The sequence below is a fragment of the Pelobates fuscus genome, chromosome 9 (assembly GCF_036172605.1).
Source record: "Pelobates fuscus isolate aPelFus1 chromosome 9, aPelFus1.pri, whole genome shotgun sequence".
NCBI lineage: Eukaryota > Metazoa > Chordata > Amphibia > Anura > Pelobatidae > Pelobates > Pelobates fuscus.
Window position 1 is genome coordinate 147,709,115 of NC_086325.1, and position 21,287 is coordinate 147,730,401.

The 21,287-nt window shown below is 41.9% G+C and overlaps 1 protein-coding gene across 1 annotated transcript; it reads left to right on the forward strand.

The window, feature by feature from the left end:
• Positions 1–874: 874 nt before the first annotated feature.
• On the forward strand, positions 875–21,162 carry LOC134573166 (ficolin-2-like). The gene is made up of 8 exons (XM_063432705.1): positions 875–1,027; positions 2,008–2,121; positions 2,427–2,471; positions 4,063–4,101; positions 8,753–8,880; positions 12,905–13,034; positions 16,190–16,324; positions 20,887–21,162. The coding sequence occupies exons 1-8, from the start codon at positions 937–939 to the stop codon at positions 21,132–21,134; spliced, it is 930 nt and encodes a 309-aa protein (XP_063288775.1). The 5' UTR covers positions 875–936; the 3' UTR covers positions 21,135–21,162.
• The last annotated feature ends 125 nt before the right edge of the window (positions 21,163–21,287 follow it).

The following is a 21,287-nucleotide window of genomic DNA, read 5'->3' on the forward strand; positions in this document are numbered from 1 at the left end:
AGTATCTGCAGTAACACAGAGTGTCTGGAGGGAGTATCTGCAGTAACACAGAGTGTCTGGAGGGAGTATCTGCAATAACACAGAGTGTCTGGAGGGAGTATCTGCAATAACACAGAGTGTCTGGAGGGAGTATCTGCAGTAACACAGAGTGTCTGGAGGGAGTATCTGCAGTAACACAGAGTGTCTGGAGGGAGTATCTGCAGTAACACAGAGTGTCTGGAGGGAGTATCTGCAATAACACAGAGTGTCTGGAGGGAGTATCTGCAGTAATACAGAGTGTCTGGGGGGGGGGGAGTATCTGCTTGTAACATTTATAAGCACAAAAAAAAAATGGTTGCAGCTTCCGAATTAATCTAAAATGGATGCTGTCCAGTAGGTGGGAGGGTCTGCTAGGGAGGGTGTGCTGCTGATTGGCTGGAATGTGTCTGCTGACTGTGAGGTACAGGGTCAAAGTTTACTCAATGATAAAGAATAGGGGGCGGACCGAACATCGCATGTTTTCGCCCGCGGTGGCGAACATGCTATGTTCGCCAGGAACTATTCGCCTGCGAACCATTCGGGACATCACTAATTAGTAATATTATCTTTCACTTCTATTTTCATATAACGCAAATTGAATACTTTTCACTAGCTCACGGTCATTGGAAGTCACAGAGTAAATGTATAACAAAATTTGTTATTCAGGTTAAAGAAAAATGGAGAAAAAGGGAGACTGGGGAGTTTTTTTCTTTCCACAGACGTTCCTTACATTTCCATATAAGTTCATTCTAATGAATTGAGTCCTAATATAGGTCTAAACAGCATATTGAAAGAACATTGTACAACAACCAGTTAAATTAGGCTAAAATGGGAGGTATTTAGATAGGGTGCAGCTGTTCTGCAATTCCTAAGACTCTTTTTCTCTGCTGAAAACAAACTCAAGCGTGTAGAAGGAAAATGAGGAACCAATACATGTCCAAGTGGTTTCCCATATCTTCAGCAATCTGCCTACTAACCGTACTAAGTCATGCTGAAGACATATGTCCAGGTAAGTCATTGAAAGTCAAAGTTATTGGGGACTCTCGCAAGATATATATTACATATATGTATATAAATATATAGTATTACAGGTTCTTCTGATTTTTTTCCCCCATGCACGAAACTGCTTTATAATGTTTATTAAAATAATTTTATGGTCAGTTTCTTGCACCCTACATTTAAAATTCTCATTGAATTCCCACTTTAGTAAATAACCCTGCATATATCATAAGTGAATATTGAGCAATTTGTTAAAAAGTTAAGGACTGGCATCAGAAATCTTGGTTCCCATAGCTACTATAAAATACGGCGCTCACTACATCGACACTTGCCCAACACCACTTCCCTGCACCAGTTCTTCTGGGGACTGTTACTCTCAGTCCAATAATTTTGCTCAGCTCCCTTCTCTATCGTTTCTTGTTTCTCCTGACTGATTGTTTTCTTAAATATGAAGAAAAGAAAATTGTCTTACTGTAAATGCCGGTGAATTTTGTTGATTGTCGACAAATGCTTTCTTAGTGGGTCACAAAAGTTCCAATTTATAGAATCAACTATGCAATTAGTGTACCTTCTAAGCAATTCTTTATAATAACAAATTACTAAACATCTGTCTACCTATACATCCACCCATCCTTCCTCTGTATTTCAAATAAATATTTATTTAATTGCATTTATTAATCTTGCCTTTAACGTCAGCTCAGCTTCATTAAAGTGTGCATAGCACGAATGAACAAAAACACGCATATTAGGTATCATAGAGCAAGGATTTATGAGAAATGTACATGGAATCGGATACTAGTCAAGGTCTCACACCTCTTTTCAGAAGAGAAAGGGCTGAGGGAAAGAGGACACCTTTGAGCATTCATACTGCTAAATCATAATATCACACATTTTAATAAACTAATATGAATACCAGAGTACCAGAAAAAAAACAAAAACACACGTTTGATTTCTTATTCCAAATGTTCAACATCTTGGATTTATTCACAGAAGTCAAAATTGTTGGAGTCGGAAGCGCGGACAAGTTAACTATACTCAGAGGATGTCCAGGTAGCCCAGGATCTCCTGGTTCTAAAGGGGACATTGGACCATTAGGAGAAAAAGGTGAGTTAGAATCTCAGACAGTAAGTGCAAACATTAATATATAGCGCTCCTGGAATTCTTACAGTCGCAATACAGAATAAGCTCTATAATTACTAATATATTGCTTAGTTTTTACTAGAGAATTTATAGAATGTATTTTTTTTTTCCCTTGATTTGCCCTGAATTTAAAATAAATCATGTAGGAATATGTAAGACATTATTCAATTTCAAATTATACTTTTAACATAAATGCAATATTAAATATAATAATTTGATAATATATAAATGTGTTTTATTTGCATGTATACATTATATTATCATTTCAGGACGAGATGGAATCCCTGGTGAAACTGGGCCTCCAGGACAAAAAGGTAGGTGGCGAAGTAACACATCATGCAATATTTGGAAAAAATATATTTTTTAATAGTCTGTTATAGTGCGACCAGCTAAACAACATATTTAATTCTAAGATTTTCTATGTCACCCTCTAATGACATGTTCTAGACTAGTACGACAACTAAGGAGGCTAAATAAATACTTAATTCTACTTTAAGTTTTGCTTACCTTAGAGGCCTACTATTCCTAAAAAAAAATAATTCTGGGTAAAGAATAGGCTATCCTGAGAGGATAACGAAGTTGAGCATTAATGTTAGGGGGGAAGGGTGGCTGGATGAAAAATACTACAAAAAGTGAGAAAAAGACAAGAATAAAGAACAATTCCATGTTCCATACTGTCCAATCCCTGATACTGGTGGACACTTTTTACATGACCTCTCCTTGGAGTGAAAATAAAGAAATTATAAATATATAGCTCTTCCATGTTTAAGTTTGATAATAATTATTATTATGAATTATTAGAAGATGGGTTCTATTCTATCATTTTAAAAGTATAGACAAAAAAGATATCCGAGTGACAGGGTTTGACTGTAAAAGTTAGTAGGCAAGAGGGACTGGGAGAGGTGGCACCTTAGTTTGATTGTGCAATGATTTGCACTTGCAAGATGGCAGAAAGGGGATATGAAGAGAACTGCAGATCCCCTTTTGAAGGTATGAGAAGAGAGGCCTAGAGTGTAGGGTGGAGGCCTACTCCACAATGGTGACAAAAGAAACAGTGGTCTAGATGAATGTTACCTAGTCACATAGCTGGAAATAGATATGCATCCATCAAGTTCAGCCTTTCCCACATATGTTTTTGCTGTTGCAGAAAACCCCAGTCTGAAGCACTTCCAATTTTGCAACAAACTAGGAAAAAATTCCTTCTTGACCCCAGAATGGCGGTCAGATATCTCATTGGATCAAGGAGCAATTATCCCACTAATTAGAAATTTTATCCCTGTATATTCTGTTTTTGCAAGTATTTATCCAATTGCTGTTTAAACATCTGTACGGACTCTGAGAAAACCACCTCTTCAGGCAGAGAATTTCACATCCTTATTGTTCTTACTGTAAAAACAAACAAACAAAAAAAAAACCACCTTTCATTTGCCTTAGACTAAATCTCATTTCTTCCAGTCTAAATGTGTGACCTCGTCTCCTATGTATAGTCCTGTTTATGAATAGATTTCCAGCCAATGGTTTGTACAGGAAGGCACAGGAGGACCTTGCACATACCAATCAATTGACAATAAGACCATGGTAGTCCAATTTATCCATGCTGAAAACGTGAACCTAGTTAGGACTTCATTGGTCAGAGAGACACTTTTCTGGGCAATAGCTGTATTTTTTTAACTTTAATAACTAGTGCGATATCACACTGGCACCTAAACATATCTGATGAAGCTCCATTTTAAAATGTTTCATTTGTACCTCTAATAATCTGTAATCTATTTGAATGACAAGCTTGAATGCAAAACAAATAGCTTTAAAAAATTCTAAAATAGCACTAAATTATATATAGATATATATAAAACCTATATTGCAGAAGGAAATGGTAAAATTAAAAAAAATGTTTGTACCTTCTAGGAGAGAAAGGAGAATCTGTTACACTCCCTTCAATGTATGGTAAGTTAACGAGTTAGCATGTTTTTATTCTAAGATGACAATGCGAATCTCTAATGGTGATGAACATACGTTATTTGGTAATGCTTATTTCATTCCTGCTGGTATGGACTTCACAGTCATGCTTCTAGACAGAAAACTCTTGATGAGATTATTGGTCACGTTTTAGTCTTCTCTGATTAAAAAAATATATATATTTGCCACCAGAGATCATAAATGTCTGATAACCGGATTCCCATGGGGCAAAGTCAATGATAATATCCTTCCTTCCTGCCTTGCTTTCTCCTTCCTCCACCCACCTTGCCTTCCCTCCCAGTCATCTTCTTGTAGGTAGATATGAGTGGAGATCTGTCAGGGTACCTCTTGTGATAACCTCATTGATTATGTTGGGTTTTTAGTGGCTGCCACGCTATCCCCTCTGGTTCTGAATCTTCTTTTGGTCATTTGTACCTCGACCACTCTGCATCACCCCCTTTTAGGAGGTAACGCATGTGTGTTGACATCATCACGTTAATAACATGGAATTGCATAATTGTTTATGGCCCCTTGTGTTTTTCCATGTGGATATGAGGTTAAAGCACCTCACATATAAATGGAAGTCGTTGTCAGTAGTTCAGTGCCCTGTCTTGGCTCCTTACTTAGTTCCAAAGGCATATATATATATATATATATTTTTTTTTATTACTCTGGTTTTGACTCAGCTATCTTTGATTACTCTGTTATCTGGTACTATTTACCCAGTTTTTGTCTCTCGTTTTCCCATCATCTGGCTCCCATTGAACTTCGCTTTTCCTTGACTATTCACTAACTGTATATATTGAGCCCGGCCACCTTAAGGACCAGTAATATGTTCTTGTGTAGTCCTGATAGGGTCGCACCATGCATTTTGCCATGATTAACCGTTTGTAAGATTCCCCACTTCAGTTGTATTAAAAATCATTCCACTGAGCTCTAGGCATACTGGGGTAGATATACAGGGAGTGCAGAATTATTAGGCAAATGAGTATTTTGACCACATCATCCTCTTTATGCATGTTGTCTTACTCCAAGCTGTATAGGCTCGAAAGCCTACTGCCAATTAAGCATATTAGGTGATGTGCATCTCTGTAATGAGAAGGGGTGTGGTCTAATGACATCAACACCCTGTATCAGGTGTGCAGAATTATTAGGCAACTTCCTTTCCTTTGGCAAAATGGGTCAAAAGAAGGACTTGACAGGCTCAGAAAAGTCAAAAATAGTGAGATATCTTGCAGAGGGATGCAGCACTCTTAAAATTGCAAAGCTTCTGAAGCATGATCATCGAACAATCAAGCGTTTCATTCAAAATAGTCAACAGGGTCGCAAGAAGCGTGTCGAGAAACCAAGGCGCAAAATAACTGCCCATGAACTGAGAAAAGTCAAGCGTGCAGCTGCCAAGATGCCACTTGCCACCAGTTTGGCCATATTTCAGAGCTGCAACATCACTGGAGTGCCCAAAAGCACAAGGTGTGCAATACTCAGAGACATGGCCAAGGTAAGAAAGGCTGAAAGACGACCACCACTGAACAAGACACACAAGCTGAAACGTCAAGACTGGGCCAAGAAATATCTCAAGACTGATTTTTCTAAGGTTTTATGGACTGATGAAATGAGAGTGAGTCTTGATGGGCCAGATGGATGGGCCCGTGGCTGGATTGGTAAAGGGCAGAGAGCTGCAGTCCGACTCAGACGCCAGCAAGGTGGAGGTGGAGTACTGGTTTGGGCTGGTATCATCAAAGATGAGCTTGTGGGGCCTTTTCGGGTTGAAAAGTCAAGCCGAAAAGTCAAGTCAAGCTCAACTCCCAGTCCTACTGCCAGTTTCTGGAAGACACCTTCTTCAAGCAGTGGTACAGGAAGAAGTCTGCATCCTTCAAGAAAAACATGATTTTCATGCAGGACAATGCTCCATCACACGCGTCCAAGTACTCCACAGCGTGGCTGGCAAGAAAGGGTATAAAAGAAGAAAATCTAATGACATGGCCTCCTTGTTCACCTGATCTGAACCCCATTGAGAACCTGTGGTCCATCATCAAATGTGAGATTTACAAGGAGGGAAAACAGTACACCTCTCTGAACAGTGTCTGGGAGGCTGTGGTTGCTGCTGCACGCAATGTTGATGGTGAACAGATCAAAACACTGACAGAATCCATGGATGGCAGGCTTTTGAGTGTCCTTGCAAAGAAAGGTGGTCACTGATTTGTTTTTGTTATGTTTTTGAATGTCAGAAATGTATATTTGTGAATGTTGAGATGTTATATTGGTTTCACTGGTAAAAATAAATAATTGAAATGGGTATATATATTTGTTTTTTTGTTAAGTTGCCTAATAATTATGCACAGTAATAGTCACCTGTACACACAGATATCCCCCTAAAATAGCTATAACTAAAAACAAACTAAAAACTACTTCCAAAAATATTCAGCTTTGATATTAATGAGTTTTTTGGGTTCATTGAGAACATGGTTGTTGTTCAATAATAAAATTAATCCTCAAAAATACAACTTGCCTAATAATTCTGCACTCCCTGTATATGACTACATACACATTTGCATAGGATTCACAAAATAGGTTTGCTTTGCCTCTGACAGGAGAGTTATGTCTTCCATAAAATGTAATAAACTTTTAAAAACTGAGAAGTGAAAATTTGATGACAGGTGTCCTTTAAATTTGCTTGTATTTTCTTTAGCAGAGGGAATTTTCCCATTGAGAGAACTCTGTAGGAGGGCTCTGCACATGGGCTGCCCTGAAAGCAGCCCACATTGGAGGGGCGTGCATGTCACTGGTGATGACACAACACTTCATTTTGGACTACTCTGGCTTTAAATGCCTCGACTGACGTTTTGGCCCAGCCTTGTTCTGTTGGGGACATAGAAAGATAGGGAAAACAGAAAGCTGCTGGATATAGAATCCTGGGATACACATATAGCTGAAGACACAGAATGCTGGGATACAAATATAAGTGGGGACATAGAATTCTGGGATACATATATAGCTGGAGGACTCAGAACCCTGGGATACATATATAGATGGAGACACAGAATGCTGGGATAATACACATATAGCTGAGGGACACAGAATCCTGGGATACACATATAGCTGGGGGCACGGAATGTCAGGATACACGTATAGCTGGGGGACACAGAGTCCTGGGGTACATATATAGCTGGAGACACAGAATCCTGGGATACATATATAGCTGGAGACACAGAATCCTGGGATACATATATAGCTGGAGACACAGAATCCTGGGATACACATATAGCCGAGGGACACAGAATCCTGGGGTACACATATAGCTGGAGACACAGAGTCCTGGGGTACATATATAGCTGATACACAGAATCCTGGGATACAGATATAGCTGGGGGACAGAGAATCCAGGGTACAGATATAACTGGGGACACATATATAGCTGCCGGACACAGAAATACACAACAGGGGTTTATTTATTAACCCCTTAAGGACACATGACATGTCATGATTCCCTTTTATTACAGAAGTTTGGTCCTTAAGGGGTTAAACCCTGATTTGTGGAAAATTAAGAAATCTATAGCTAGGCACCAAAAAGATTGTAGGGATACCAAATATGACAGAACTTCCCTCAGTGTAAAGAGACAAAATACTGTTATGCAACACATGCATATATCAAAATAGATTTTGAGAAGCCCTGCTTGGCATAGAAACTCAAGAAATCATTTTCCGCAACTATCCCAGAATTCCCAGCTTCCAATGCAAATTAGCATAGGCCAGCATGTCTCAGACACCATACTGCATTTCTGCGCTCAAACTCCCATTACTCTTGGGCGGCAGCAACGACCATAGTACACATCAGCCCCAATACATACAGTAAAAACCAAAGAATAAAGAAACAAATGGAGGTTATTTATTTCCCCAATGGCCATGAGAGACTTTAGCCCACCTGCTACGTCAAGGCAAACCTCTCAGGTGGGATCTACACTAACCTTTCATCTTGCTTCCTTGAACTTCTGGCAAAGACATCTCTAATGAGACTGAAAGGGGTATTTTTTTAAATACACCCCTACATGCTTATTCATTTTCTTTTTGTATTGTATTTGTATTCACTTTTGTATCACACAGCTATGTTACAATGCTGTCGCCTATCTTAGGTGTTCATTATTATTATTATTATTATTATTATTATTATTGCCATTTATATAGCGCCAACAGATTCCGTAGCGCTTTACAATATTATGAGATAGGGGATTTAACTATAAATAGGACAATTACAAGAAAACTTACAGGAACAATAGGTTGAAGAGGACCCTGCTCAAACAAGCTTACAGTCTATAGGACTCTTATTAAGAGTTAATAATAAGTATATTAAAAAGAAATACACCTTTCTATCTCATTAGAGATATCTTTTCCAGAAGCTCAAGGAAGCAAGATGAAAGGTTAGTGTAGGACCCACCTGAGAGGTTTGCCTTGACGTGGCAGGTGGGCTAGACTCTCTCGTGGCCATTGGAAAAGCAAATAACCTCCAGCTGTTTTATCATGGGTTATGATCAAAATGATCAGGGATTCAGAAACCAGTCATGGTTCCAACTTGTGGTCTCATCAGAAAAGATACTTTTTTTTTTTCTAACTATTACAATACTTTTTTTTCTTTGTCTCTCAGCTGCCAGGAACTGTAAGGAGCTGTTGGATCAGGGCTCGGTTCTCAGTGACTGGTACACCATATACCCAGATGGTGAAACTCCACTGAAGGTGCTGTGTGATATGGGCACTGACGGAGGAGGCTGGATAGTAAGTTATCATCAGACTTCTCACTTCTGTAGGAATCATTTTCTCTATATATTTCTTGCTATCACAAAGTACAGTAATAATATCAAATCACATCTAAAATAATTTTAAAAATGTAAATTGATAAAAAAAAGAAGTAAAAGTAAAGTAAGAAAAAGTAAAAGAAGTAAGTGAGGTAATAAGTAATTTTTCAATCTGTTCTTTAAAAGGACATGCTTTACTTGGAAATTATTTATTTAACCCATTAAGGGGGAGGGGTGAGAAGAGTCCAAGGGCCCAAGAAATTGATTGTCCTGGGTCTAATTACTATTAAAGATGGCCCTGAATACAAACATGTATTCCAAATACTATAGTGCCCCTTATTGTAAACAGGTCTCCACCATGTGCAATAAAAAAAGTTTTTTTTTCCAGTGCCCAAGTTTCCTCAACGCTGCTCACCTCTCTCCCCCCAGCCCCTCCAGCAGAGGTACATCTAATGCTCCTCAGAGAGGACTTGAATGCACCACATACACATCCAAGCTTCTCCATAGAAAACTGTTGTATTCAATGCTTTCATGTGAGCTACTGCGACATGTAACCACTTTTGTATTTTTATTTAGGAAGACAAGCACTAGAGGTGGATTTATCACAGCAATCTAAACATTGCAGTTTGTAAAAAAAAAAAAAAAACTGAGAAGAAGTGGTCTGGGTGACTTTAGTGTCCCAGTAAGCAATCACAGCTCTTTCAAAAAAGAATACACAAAAAAATAGAACAAAAAAGCGCAATATAAAATTAAATTGTCTGTATGACACCAAATAGTAAAAGTCCAAAGATAAGATTCTGTGGAGGTGGAAACAGTGGCGTACACACAACCCAAGGGCTGCGACCCGTGCGACCGCGGTATGTATGCCAGTGCATGCATAAACACATACACTTAAAGGACCACTACAGACACCCAGATCACATCAGCTCAATGAAGTGGTCTGGGTGCCAGGTCTCTCTAGTTTTAACCCTGCAGCTGAAAACATAGCAGTTTCAGAGAAACTGCTATGTTTCACTGAGGGTTAATCCAGCCTCTAGTGGCTGTCTCATTGACAGCCGCTAGAGGATTTTCTGCGATTCTCACTGTGAAAATCACAGTGAGAAGACGCTGAACGTCCATAGGAAAGAATTGAGTAATGCTTTCCTATGGCGGTTTGAATGCGCGCGTGGCTCTTGCCACGCATGTGCATTCGGAGCTGAGAGGCGGATGGGGACGTAGAGATCCCCAGCGTTAAGGGAGTCCGGCGCTGGAGAAAGGTAAGTGCTTAAGACACACACACACACACTCTCATGAACAGACGCACACATTTACTGACAGACACACACTCAGTGACAGACGCACACAAACATACTCAGTAACAGACACACACACTAACACACACACTCACTAACACACACACTCACTAACACACACACTCACTAACACACACTCACTAACACTAACACACTCACTAACACACACACTCACACTAGCACACACTGACTAACACACACTGACTAACACACACACACACACACTCACTAACACACACACTCACTAACACACACTCACTAACACACACACTCACTAACACACACACTCACTCACTCACTAACACTAACTCAAACGTTTTTTTTTTTTTTTTAATCCCCCCAGCCTCCTTACCTGTGGGAGAACTGGGGGGATTCCCTGGGGTCCAGTGGTGTTGCTGGCTCTGCTGTCACCCGGCTGGCTGGCGGGCGCGCGAGGGAGCACTGTCCCCTGAGTGCTCCCTCTTCAGCTCCCTCGCGCGCCGCGCACTGATGCCGGAGCCGGAAGATGACGTAATCTTCCGGCTCCGGTTTCAGTGCGGTGCGCGAGGGAGCTGAAGAGGGAGCACCCAGGGGACAGTGCTCCCTCGCGCGCCCGCCAGCCAGCCGGGTGACAGCAGGGCCAGCCTCGGGGGGCCCGGAGGTGGCCGGCTCCTGGGCCCCCCAGCAGAAGAGGCTGGCCCTGTGGGTACATACCTGGGTCGCAGGGCGGCCGGGCCCCCTAGTGGGCCGGGCCCGGTCGCAGCCGCGACCCCTGCGACCCTGGTATGTACGCCACTGGGTGGAAATCATACACATTTATCTCAATACCCAGCTTCCCCACAAACACTGATTTGGGGCTATTGCACAGCGCTGACATTTATCTACTTTTGGACATTCTATCACATAGGTTTGCGGAATAACCTTTTATGTCTGGCAGCTAAAAAAATTTATCTTTGAAAAAAAACAATTTTTTTTATCTTTTACTTTTAATATTTGGTGTCTACTTTTGGACATTCTTTCAAAAAAGGGTTACAGACACGTTAACAGACTAATTTTACTCTTATGGAATAGAAATAAGAACATTGCATAATTTACAGAGCTGGATTTGCCATTAAGCAATGTAGACATGTGGTGGTTAAGGTGCATTGAATGCTCCTTTTAATCCTAAATTTATCTTTTCACATTTGGAAAGCTGTGTTTAATCCCTTACGGATGGGGGCAATCATGCAACTTCTGAACCCAGACAATACCTACAATATGTGTTATGTGTGTGGTCCATCATAGATTAAGTGTCTCCGCGCTTATTATATATAGTTTTTTTAAAGGACAGAAAATATTTTCTTTTAATATCCTATATGCATACCTAACAAAACAAGAAGCATGAATACATTGTTAAAATACATTGTTTTTTCACACTTTTGCTTTTATTTTGTACACATTGTGTGAAACTAAAGCATCTATTTTGTGCTCTGTTTTTCTTTTTTTGATTTTAATGCATCAGTCCTGATTGTTAGATGCCTAGGATCTAAATTATGTTTTGGTAATTTGCCCATCCCCCAATGCTATACCAATCTACCTCTAACCCTATGCTTACACTAACTCTCTAACCGTATACCTAACCTTACCCTACACCAGGCACAGGCAACCTTCGGCACTCCAGATGTTTTGGACTACACCTCCCATGATGCTTTACCAGCATTGTGGGTGTAAGAGCATTATAGGGGATGTAGTCCACAACATCTGGAGTGCCGAAGGTTGCCTATCCCTGCCCTACACTATCCCTAACCCTAAAACAGTATTAACCCTTATCTTTCCCTTACAGTAACCCTACACCTAACCCTATCCTAACACTAACACTAACCCTAACCATAAGGACTTCCCTCTGCCAATATGAGTACTGATATCAGCATATTAATTTTCTAGTACATAGTGTGGTATGTGGCTGACATTTTCCCATGTAATGCTGAACTTTAGCATTCTGTACTTGCCGATTACAATGAGATTAGTATTGGGCTGCATTCAATTCCCAACACCGGTTACAATCAACTGCACACCAAGAATCACGATCTGTTCAGCCATCGTGTTCTTAATGGCTATATGTAGTACTCACTTTGAGCACTCCATAATCTCATGCTCACCAGTCAGTCTGGGGCCACAGAGGGGAGTCCAGCTATAGTTTGATACCAGGTGTTCCATTGTGTGTGAGCAGAGATTTAACCCCATGTATCGACTGAAATCTGGAACTCCCTAATGTGAGCAGAGATTTAATTCTGTTCACATCAAGACAAACCTGTCAATATATCCTAATGGCATTAAAGGCCTTGTTTTTTAGGACATAATGACACATCCTAATGTTAGTGCTTAGAGTATACTTTTAACGGACATTTATCGGAACATGTACAGACAGGAAAACTGTACAACCAATTGCAACAGTAGATATGGATACTATGTTGCAGACAAGAAAACACCCCAGACATTCTCATTGACAAATCACTTCATCTCAGCATCTCAACGGTGGTAATCCTCTAGACCAGTGGTTTCCAAACCAGTCCTCATGACCCACCAACAGTCTAGGATTTATGTATTTCCCTGTATTATTCCATTTGGACAAAACCGGGACTGTTGGTGGGTCTTGAGGACTGGTTTGGGAAACACCGCTCTAGCCTATCATAACCTACACGTGTCAGAAAAGATCAATGCTATATGATTAATTCTCCTTCCTTTTTAACCTAGGTTTTCCAAAGACGTTGGGATGGATCAGTTAATTTTTTTCGTGACTGGAAAACATACAAAAAGGGGTTTGGCAGCCGCCTGAACGAGTTTTGGTTGGGGAACGATAATCTTCACATGTTAACCTCTGCAGGTAATGATATCATTGGAACCTTCATTTCTGATACATAGATATAATGCCACACGTCTTACATTTGTGATGTAGGACAAAGAAGTAAATATTGCTGCCCTATTACTTGCCTTAGAAACCCTTATAATTTTCCATCTGTAGCTTGTTATGTCACAAGACAGGCTCTGACTATGTTCCTTTAAAGCCCATAGTTTGTATGTTTACAGACTAGGTCTTGCCAAGAATGATGGGATTTGCCATCCACAGTATTACATCAGCACCCCTAACTCCTATTACCCTTTAACTCCTTATCCAAAATCTCTAATACACACTCTCATAACCCCTAGCCTATCTTTAATCTCTAACTCACATGACCAACCTCATAAAGCTTCTCTTGCTCCCATAAACACCAACTAACAACTAAAAACTAACATTTTCTATTAACCCAAGGTTAGGCAACCTTCCGTACTTCAGGTTTTGTGGACTACATCTCCCACTGTGTTATTGGAAACAAAAATTAACATTTTGGTTTGACTTTTAAAACAGCATTTACCAAATGATAAAGTTACAGATAAGAAAACAATGTCATTTACATTTTCCCCACATATTCTATAATCATTTAGTTGTATATTATCATATATGTGTTTCCCCATGCATTGTATGTATGTATGCGTATAATATATATGTTGCTTGCAACTTTACCTTTGCATTACCCATACCATACCACCCTCATATTGCAGACACAGACACACACACTAATACATGCACACATATAAACACTAATACACAAATACATATGCACACTGATACATACACATGCTACACACACAAACAAACTGATTGTCATATCCTGTTCCTGTCTGCGGCTTATTTCTGGCCTTGGCTTCTGATATCCAGTACTCTTTTTACGATTCTTGTTTAGTTTTTCTTGTTTTTTATGGTTCTCTGTTCCATGTCTGGTTTTCTTTATGCTGGCTTTCTGGGTTCATTCCTTTATTCCGTTCCTGGAATTCCCTGTCTCCTGGATTCCTTTAAATGTTTGTTTTTTGTTGCAACACCCATTCCTTGGCCATTAATCCTTTTTGTTTCAATCTGTTCCTGAAAGCAGTGGTCTCTCTTTCCTCTGCTCCTTTCTTTGCAGGTAAGTACTGTGTGTGTTTTAATGTTGTACTTTTAGTCATGTATATCTAGGCAGTTAGGACCCACCGTAATTGGAGTACTTTGGCACAGTTGTGGGCTGTATACATCTTGGCCATTTATGTCCGTCGAAATCTCCAATGTTTATTACATATATAGTACTTAGTTATTTCGCCTCTTGTTTTGCCTTGTATTTCTTGTCTTGTTGTATTTTGTCTTGTATCCTAAGTTCATGTATAGTCCTGTCCGGGTCTTGTTTCCTTCATGTCTTGTGTACGTGTTCTGCTTTCTGTCCTGCTCTGGTTCTGGGTTCTTCTAGTCTTGTCTTATTATCTTGTTTGGTGCCTATTCTAGTCTTGCCTTGTTTCTAGTACTGGATACATATCTGCATATTATCAAGCTCCTGGGATCCGCAGGAGCTGCTTCAGGGCCCTGGTATGTGGCTGCACAAACCCTGGTGCTCAACACCAGGGGGCGTGTGGTTACCCTGCACGAGACCCTGATTGTTCATTTCCACACTGTGACTCCTACCATCATCAGTCATACAGGGGTCCCTGAGGGTCCCAGGGATCCAGAGTCTGGTTTCGGGAGGGGCACTTGTAGATTATTTAAAGAAATAATCCATGCACAATAACCACTACAGCTCTGTGTAGTGGTTATGGTGCCAGTAGTGCCAGGATCCCATCCCAGAGTAAGTAGTCAAACCGTTTAAGCACAGTTTGACAATTTACCTGGGGTCTGCTGGGATATAGGGTATAGGAGCAGTGGTATGTGTTAGGGGTGAAGTGTGTATGAAAGGTCCAGTGTGTGTGTGTGAGCGGTGAAGTGTGTGTGCGAGTGCGTGAGGGCGGCAGTGTGTGTGTGTTAGGGGGCAGTGTATATGTGGGGCAGTTTATGTGTGAGAGAGCTGCAGTGTGTATATGAGGGGGGCAGTGTGTATGTGAGGGGGCAGTGTGTGTGAGAGTTGCAGTGTGTGTGTGTGTGTGTGAGGCTTGCAGTGTGTGTATGGGGAGCACTGTATGTGTGTGTGGGGCTGTGTGTGTATGGGGGCACTGTATGTGTGTGTATAGGGGGGCACTGTATGTTTGTGTGGGGCAGTGTGTATGGGGGTGGCACTGTATGTATGTGTGGGGCAATGTGTGTATGGGGGGCAGCAGTGTGTGTGGGGCACTGTATGTGTCTGTGGGGGCAATGTGTGTATGGGTGGGCAATGTGTGTATGGGTGTGCAGTGTTTGTGGGGCAGTGTGTGTTTGTGGGGCAGTGTGTGTTTGGGGGGCAGTGTTTGTGGGACAGTGTGCGTATAGGGAGTAAGGAGGGTAGGGAGGCTTTTAAAATATTTCTCTACCCCTGGTGGTCCGGTGGGGAATCCCTGGTGGTCCCAGTGGTGAGAGTGAACTCGAACCCGGAGCTCCAGGTCTAGAGCTCACTCTCGCGAGATTTGGAGTGTTGCCGTGGTAACCGTGGCAACGCTACGTGGTCGCAAGAGAAGGACACGGAGGAGCTGCAGGCTGAGCTCCTGGGTCCTCTCTCACGTCCTCAGCAACCCCAGTAAAGCTTTGGCGACTGTGGCTGAAGCTTTCCAGGGTCCCCAATAGCAGCTAGGAAGCTGACCTGGTGGAGGAACTCAGAATACCTGTCACATTACCCTAATCCTATCATTGCCCACACAAAGGAGGCTCATATTTATGTTACTGAAATGGGGCTGTGCCCAAATAAGCCATTTATTCAAAGTCAACATTTTAACAAAAACTTTTCCACAATCACTATGGATGATTTGGATGGATTTGCGAAGGACACTTCTGTATGTATCTATCCTATTCGGCATGCTTTATATCTAAAACTACTTAACTTAAAGTTTTCAGCATCGAAACAATCATTAGTTCTTTAGCTATAACAAGATATGAATGAAAGCAAAAATAATATGTAACTTTTATTGTATTCTTTGAATTCTGATATACGAAGCTAAGCAGAATCCTTTTTAATTGTATATTATTGTTACATAATTACTGGCTTGATCCATTCTCCTTTACTCTCTCCACAGGCACATGGGAGCTCCGTGTTGATCTACTAGACTTTGAGAACACAAAGCACTTTGCCAAATACTCATCCTTTCGAATTCAGGGAGAGTCGGAGAAGTACAAATTATTACTTGGCGAGTTCACTCATGGTAATGCAGGTAAGAGATGGCACAGAGTCTCTATTACACATTCCTGAGCAAGACGAGGGTGTCGGAAAATACAGTTTTAGGGGAACAGAGGCAAAGATCTCATTGCTCCCAAACACATCTGCCAGGAAACTGATGTAACTGCCCGGTTTTCCTTTCTGATATATATATATATATATATTTGGGCAGCATGAATGGGAACCATAGAATGTGATAAGAACCATTTGGCCCATCTAGTCTGCCCAATTTTCTAAATACTTTCATTAGTCCCTGGCCTAATCTTATAGTTAGGATAGCCTTATGCCTATCCCACGCATGCTTAAACTCCTTCCCTGTGTTAACCTCTACCACTTCAGCTAGAAGGCTATTCCATGCATCCACTACCCTCTCAGTAAAGTATACTTCCTGATATTATTTTTAAACTTTTGCCCCTGTAATTTAAGACTATGTCCTCTTGTTGTGGTAGTTTTTTCTTCTTTTAAATATAATCTCCTCCTTTACTGTGTTAATTCCCTTTATGTATTTAAATGTTTCTATCATATCCCCCCCTGTCTCGTCTTTCCTCCGAGCTATACATGTTAAGATCCTTTAACCTTTCCTTGTAAGTTTTATCCTGTAATCCATGAACCAGTTTAGTAGCCCTTCTTTGAACTCTCTCTAAGGTATCAATATCCTTCTGGAGATCAGTGGCGGATCCAGAAGCTAATCTCGGGAGGGGCACTGGCAGATTATTTTAAGAAACAATCCAGGCACAATAACCACTACAGCTCTCTGTAGTGGTTTTGGTGCCAGGAGTTGCTGTGGCGCCCTCCCAGAGTAAGTAGTCAAACTGTTTAAAAAAATGTTTGATAACTTACCCATGTCTGCCGGGATAGGGGTTGTAGTGTGTATGTGTGTGAGGGGTGCAGTGTGTGTGAGGGTCGCAGTATGTGTATGGAGGGGTAGTGCGTGTGTGAGAGGGGTGCAGTGTATGTATGGGGTAGCAATATGTATATTGGGAGCAGTGTGTTTGTGTGTAAATGGTGCAGTGTGTGTATTGGGAGTAGTGTGTTTGTGCGTGAGTGGCGCAGCGTGTTTTTGTTTGAGGGGTGCTTTGTGTGTGTATGGGGGGCAGTGAGTGTATTGGGGGCTATGTGTAAGGGGGGGCTGTGTGTGTGTAAGAGGGGCTATGTATGTAAGGGGGAGCTGTGTGTGTAAGGGGGGGGCTGTGTGTAAGAGGGGGGCTGTGTATGTAAGGGAGGCTGTGTATGTTAGAGGGGGGCTGTGTGTGTAAGAGGGGGCTGTGTGTGTAAGGGGGGCTGTGTATGTAAGGGGGGCTGTGTATGTAAGGGGGGCTGAGTATGTAAGGGGGGCTGAGTATGTAAGGGGGGCTGAGTATGTAAGGGGGGCTGAGTATGTAAGGGGGGGGCTGTGTGTGTAAAGGGGGTCTGTGTATGTAAGGGGGGCTGTGTGTGTAAAGGGGGTCTGTGTGTGTAAGGGGGGCTGTGTGTGTAAGGGGGGGCTGTGTGTGTAAAGGGGGTCTGTGTATGTAAGGGGGGCTGTGTGTGTGTAAGAGGGTCTGTGTGTGTAAGGGGAGGCTGTGTGTGTAAGTGGGGGCTGTGTATGTAAGGGGGGCTGTGTATGTAAGGGGGGGCTGTGTGTGTAAAGGGGGTCTGTGTATGTAAAGGGGGTCTGTGTATGTAAGGGGGGTCTGTGTATGTAAGGGGGGTCTGTGTATGTAAGGGGGGGCTGTGTGTGTGTAAGAGGGTATGTGTGTGTAAGGGGAGGCTGTGTGTGTAAGTGGGGGCTGTGTGTGTAAGTGGGGGCTGTGTATGTAAGGGGGGCTGTGTATGTAAGGGGGGGCTGTGTGTTTAAGGGGGGCTGTGTATGTAAGAGGGGGGCTGTGTATGTTAGGGGGGGCTGTGTATGTAAGAGGGGGGCTGTGTAGGTAAGGGGGGGCTGTGTAGGTAAGGGGGGACTGTGTATGTAAGGGGGGGCTGTGTAGGTAAGGGGGGGGCTGTGTAGGTTAGGGGGGGGCTGTGTAGGTAAGGGGGCTGTGTATGTAAGGGGGGGCTGTGTATGTAAGAGGGGGGCTGTGTATGTAAGAGGGGGGCTGTGTATGTTAGGGGGGGCTGTGTATGTTAGGGGGGGCTGTGTATGTAAGAGGGGGGCTGTGTAGGTAAGAGGGGGGCTGTGTAGGTAAGGGGGGACTGTGTATGTAAGGGGGGCTGTGTAGGTAAGGGGGGGGGGGCTGTGTAGGTAAGGGGGGCTGTGTGGTGCAGTGTGTGAGAGGATAGGGGGGCAGATAAAAGATTTTTTTTTGTTTTAATTATTAAATAAATAAAGCTAATGTCCCCCCTCCCTTCTTACCTTTGCTGAGGGAGGGGGAGACATTGCTTTCTCTTCCAGTCCCTGGTGGTTCTAGTGGGGGAGTGAACTCTAACCTGCAGCTCAGGCTAGAGTTCACTCTCGCGAGAACGGAGCGTTGCCATGGTAACGCTCCGTGCTCGCGAGAGGAGAACCCGGCGGAGCTGCAGGTAAGAGTTCCCCCGGGTTCTCTCTCCCACTCCCTCCCCTGCCGGCCGCCCAGCAATGTGCCTGTGGGCCGGGAAGGGAGATCACTGATCTCCCCTCCGGTCCGTGCAGGCAATCAGCAGGGCTGGTGCTTGGATAGCACCAGCCCTGCATGGGCCGGCAGGGGAGAGCCTCGGGCAGCAATATTTTCTCGGGGGGGGCAATTGCCCCGTTGCCCCCCCCCTGGATCCGCCAATGCTGGAGATACGGTCTCCAGTACTGTGTACAATACTCCAAGTGAGGTCTCACCAGTGTTCTATACAATGGCATGAGCACTTCCCCCTTTCTACTGCTAATACCTCTCCCTATACAACCAAGCATTCTGCTAGCATTTCCCACTGCTCTATTACATTGTCTGCCTACCTTTAAGTCATCAGAAATAATCATCCCTAAATCCCTTTCCTCAGATGTTAAGGTTAGGACTCTATCAAATATTCTGTACTCTGCCCTTTGGTTTTTATGTCCAAGATGCATTATCTTGCACTTATCCACATTAAATGTCAGTTGCCACAACTCTGACCATTTTTCTAGTTTACCTAAATCATTTGCCATTTGGCTTATCCCTCCTGGAACATCAATCCTGTTATATATCTTAGTATCATCAGCAAAAATACATACCTTACCATCAAGACCTTCTACAATATCACTAATAAAAATATTAATGAGAATGGGTCCAAGTACAGATCCCCGAGGTACCCCACTGGTGACAAGCCCAAGCTTTGAATATACGCCATTGACTACAACCCTCTGTTGCCTGTCACTCAGCCACTGCCTTACCCATTCAACAATATTGGAATCCAAACTCAAAGATTGTAGTTTATTGATAAGCCTTCTATGTGCAACAGTGTCAAAAGCCTTACTGAAATCTAGGTAAGCAATGTCTACTGCACCACCCTGATCTATTATTTTAGTTACCCAATCAAAAAAATCAATAAGATTAGTTTGGCATGATCTCCCTGAAGTAAATCCATGTTGTCTCTGATCTTGAAATCAATGTGTTTTTAGATGTTCAACAATCCTATCCTTTAACATGGTTTCCATTACTTTCCCCACTACTGAAGTAAGGCTCCGACTCCTCCCTACTACCTTTCTTGTGAATGGGCACAACATTCGCTAACTTTAAATCTTCTGTGACTACTCCTGTTAACAACGATTGGTTAAATAAATCTGTTAATGGTTTTGCCAGTACTCCACTAAACTCTTTTAATAGCTTTGGGTGTATTCCATCCGGTCCCATTGACTTATTTGTCTTTACTTTTGACAGTTGAAATAGAACCTCTTCCTCTGTAAACTCACATGTAATAAATGACTCATTTGTCCTTTTTCCTAACTGAGGTCCCTTTCCTTCATTTTCATCTGTAAATACTGAACAGAAATATTCAAACCACTTCCACTACACGCCATTCTACCCTCTCAAAAATGTTTGCACTGCCGAAGTGACCCAGTAATGTGTTACCAAAGCACAAGTAACATGGGTCAGGACGTGAGTCAGTGCCAATGTCAATGCAAATCTCTTAGGTGAATCATCTAAAGTAGTTGATCTTTAACTTGTATAAACATTTAAAGCAGGGCCCATAATATATATATATATATATCAATGATGGAAAATGAGAGGTATTCAGAAATATTATTATTAGAAGAAAGTATAAAACAAGTAATCCACCAAATTATCTGCCGTCCAAAAAAATGCTACGGTCTTTTAGAGACATAGGGCTAAATGAGAGTCAGTAATTGCCTTGACTTTAGAAGTTCATCTTGTATGTTTACCTGGTTTCAAAGATAAGTATCTGACGTTCTCCTTTGAAAATGCTCGTACATAAGGCAGCAGTATCAATGGAGATTCAAAGAAGGTGTCATTCTTGGGTACTGGAAATGGCCCCAGTTTATGTCACACAGTTACAAACTGTTGGATATCAAACGAGGGAGGGAGCTATGGCACCTATCTGTAGTGGTTATGTTGCCTAGTGTCCCTTTTATTTGAAGTGTTTTATTGACAGATGTGACTGTTTTTGTGCTTTTAGGAGATTCCCTAACATTCCAAAATAATATGATGTTTTCCACCTACGACCAAGATAACGATGCAGATTCAATAAATTGTGCTGGAACACACAAGGGTGCTTGGTGGTATAATAAATGTCACTACTCAAACCTAAATGGTCAATATTTGTTAGGGGTGCACAGCACGTATGCGGATGGAATCAACTGGAGAACTGGCAAAGGTTATAACTATTCTTACAAGTACTCTGAAATTAAAATACGACCTGTGTAAAAACAAAATAAATAAATAGTAAAATTATTGCCTGTTGATTAAATTGATGCAATCCACAAAGTCATGATTGTACATTTTCTATTTTATGGTCATTGTTGCCAACAGATATTCTGCATAAAGGATACTTACTTACAAAGCATTGGCCACATTAAA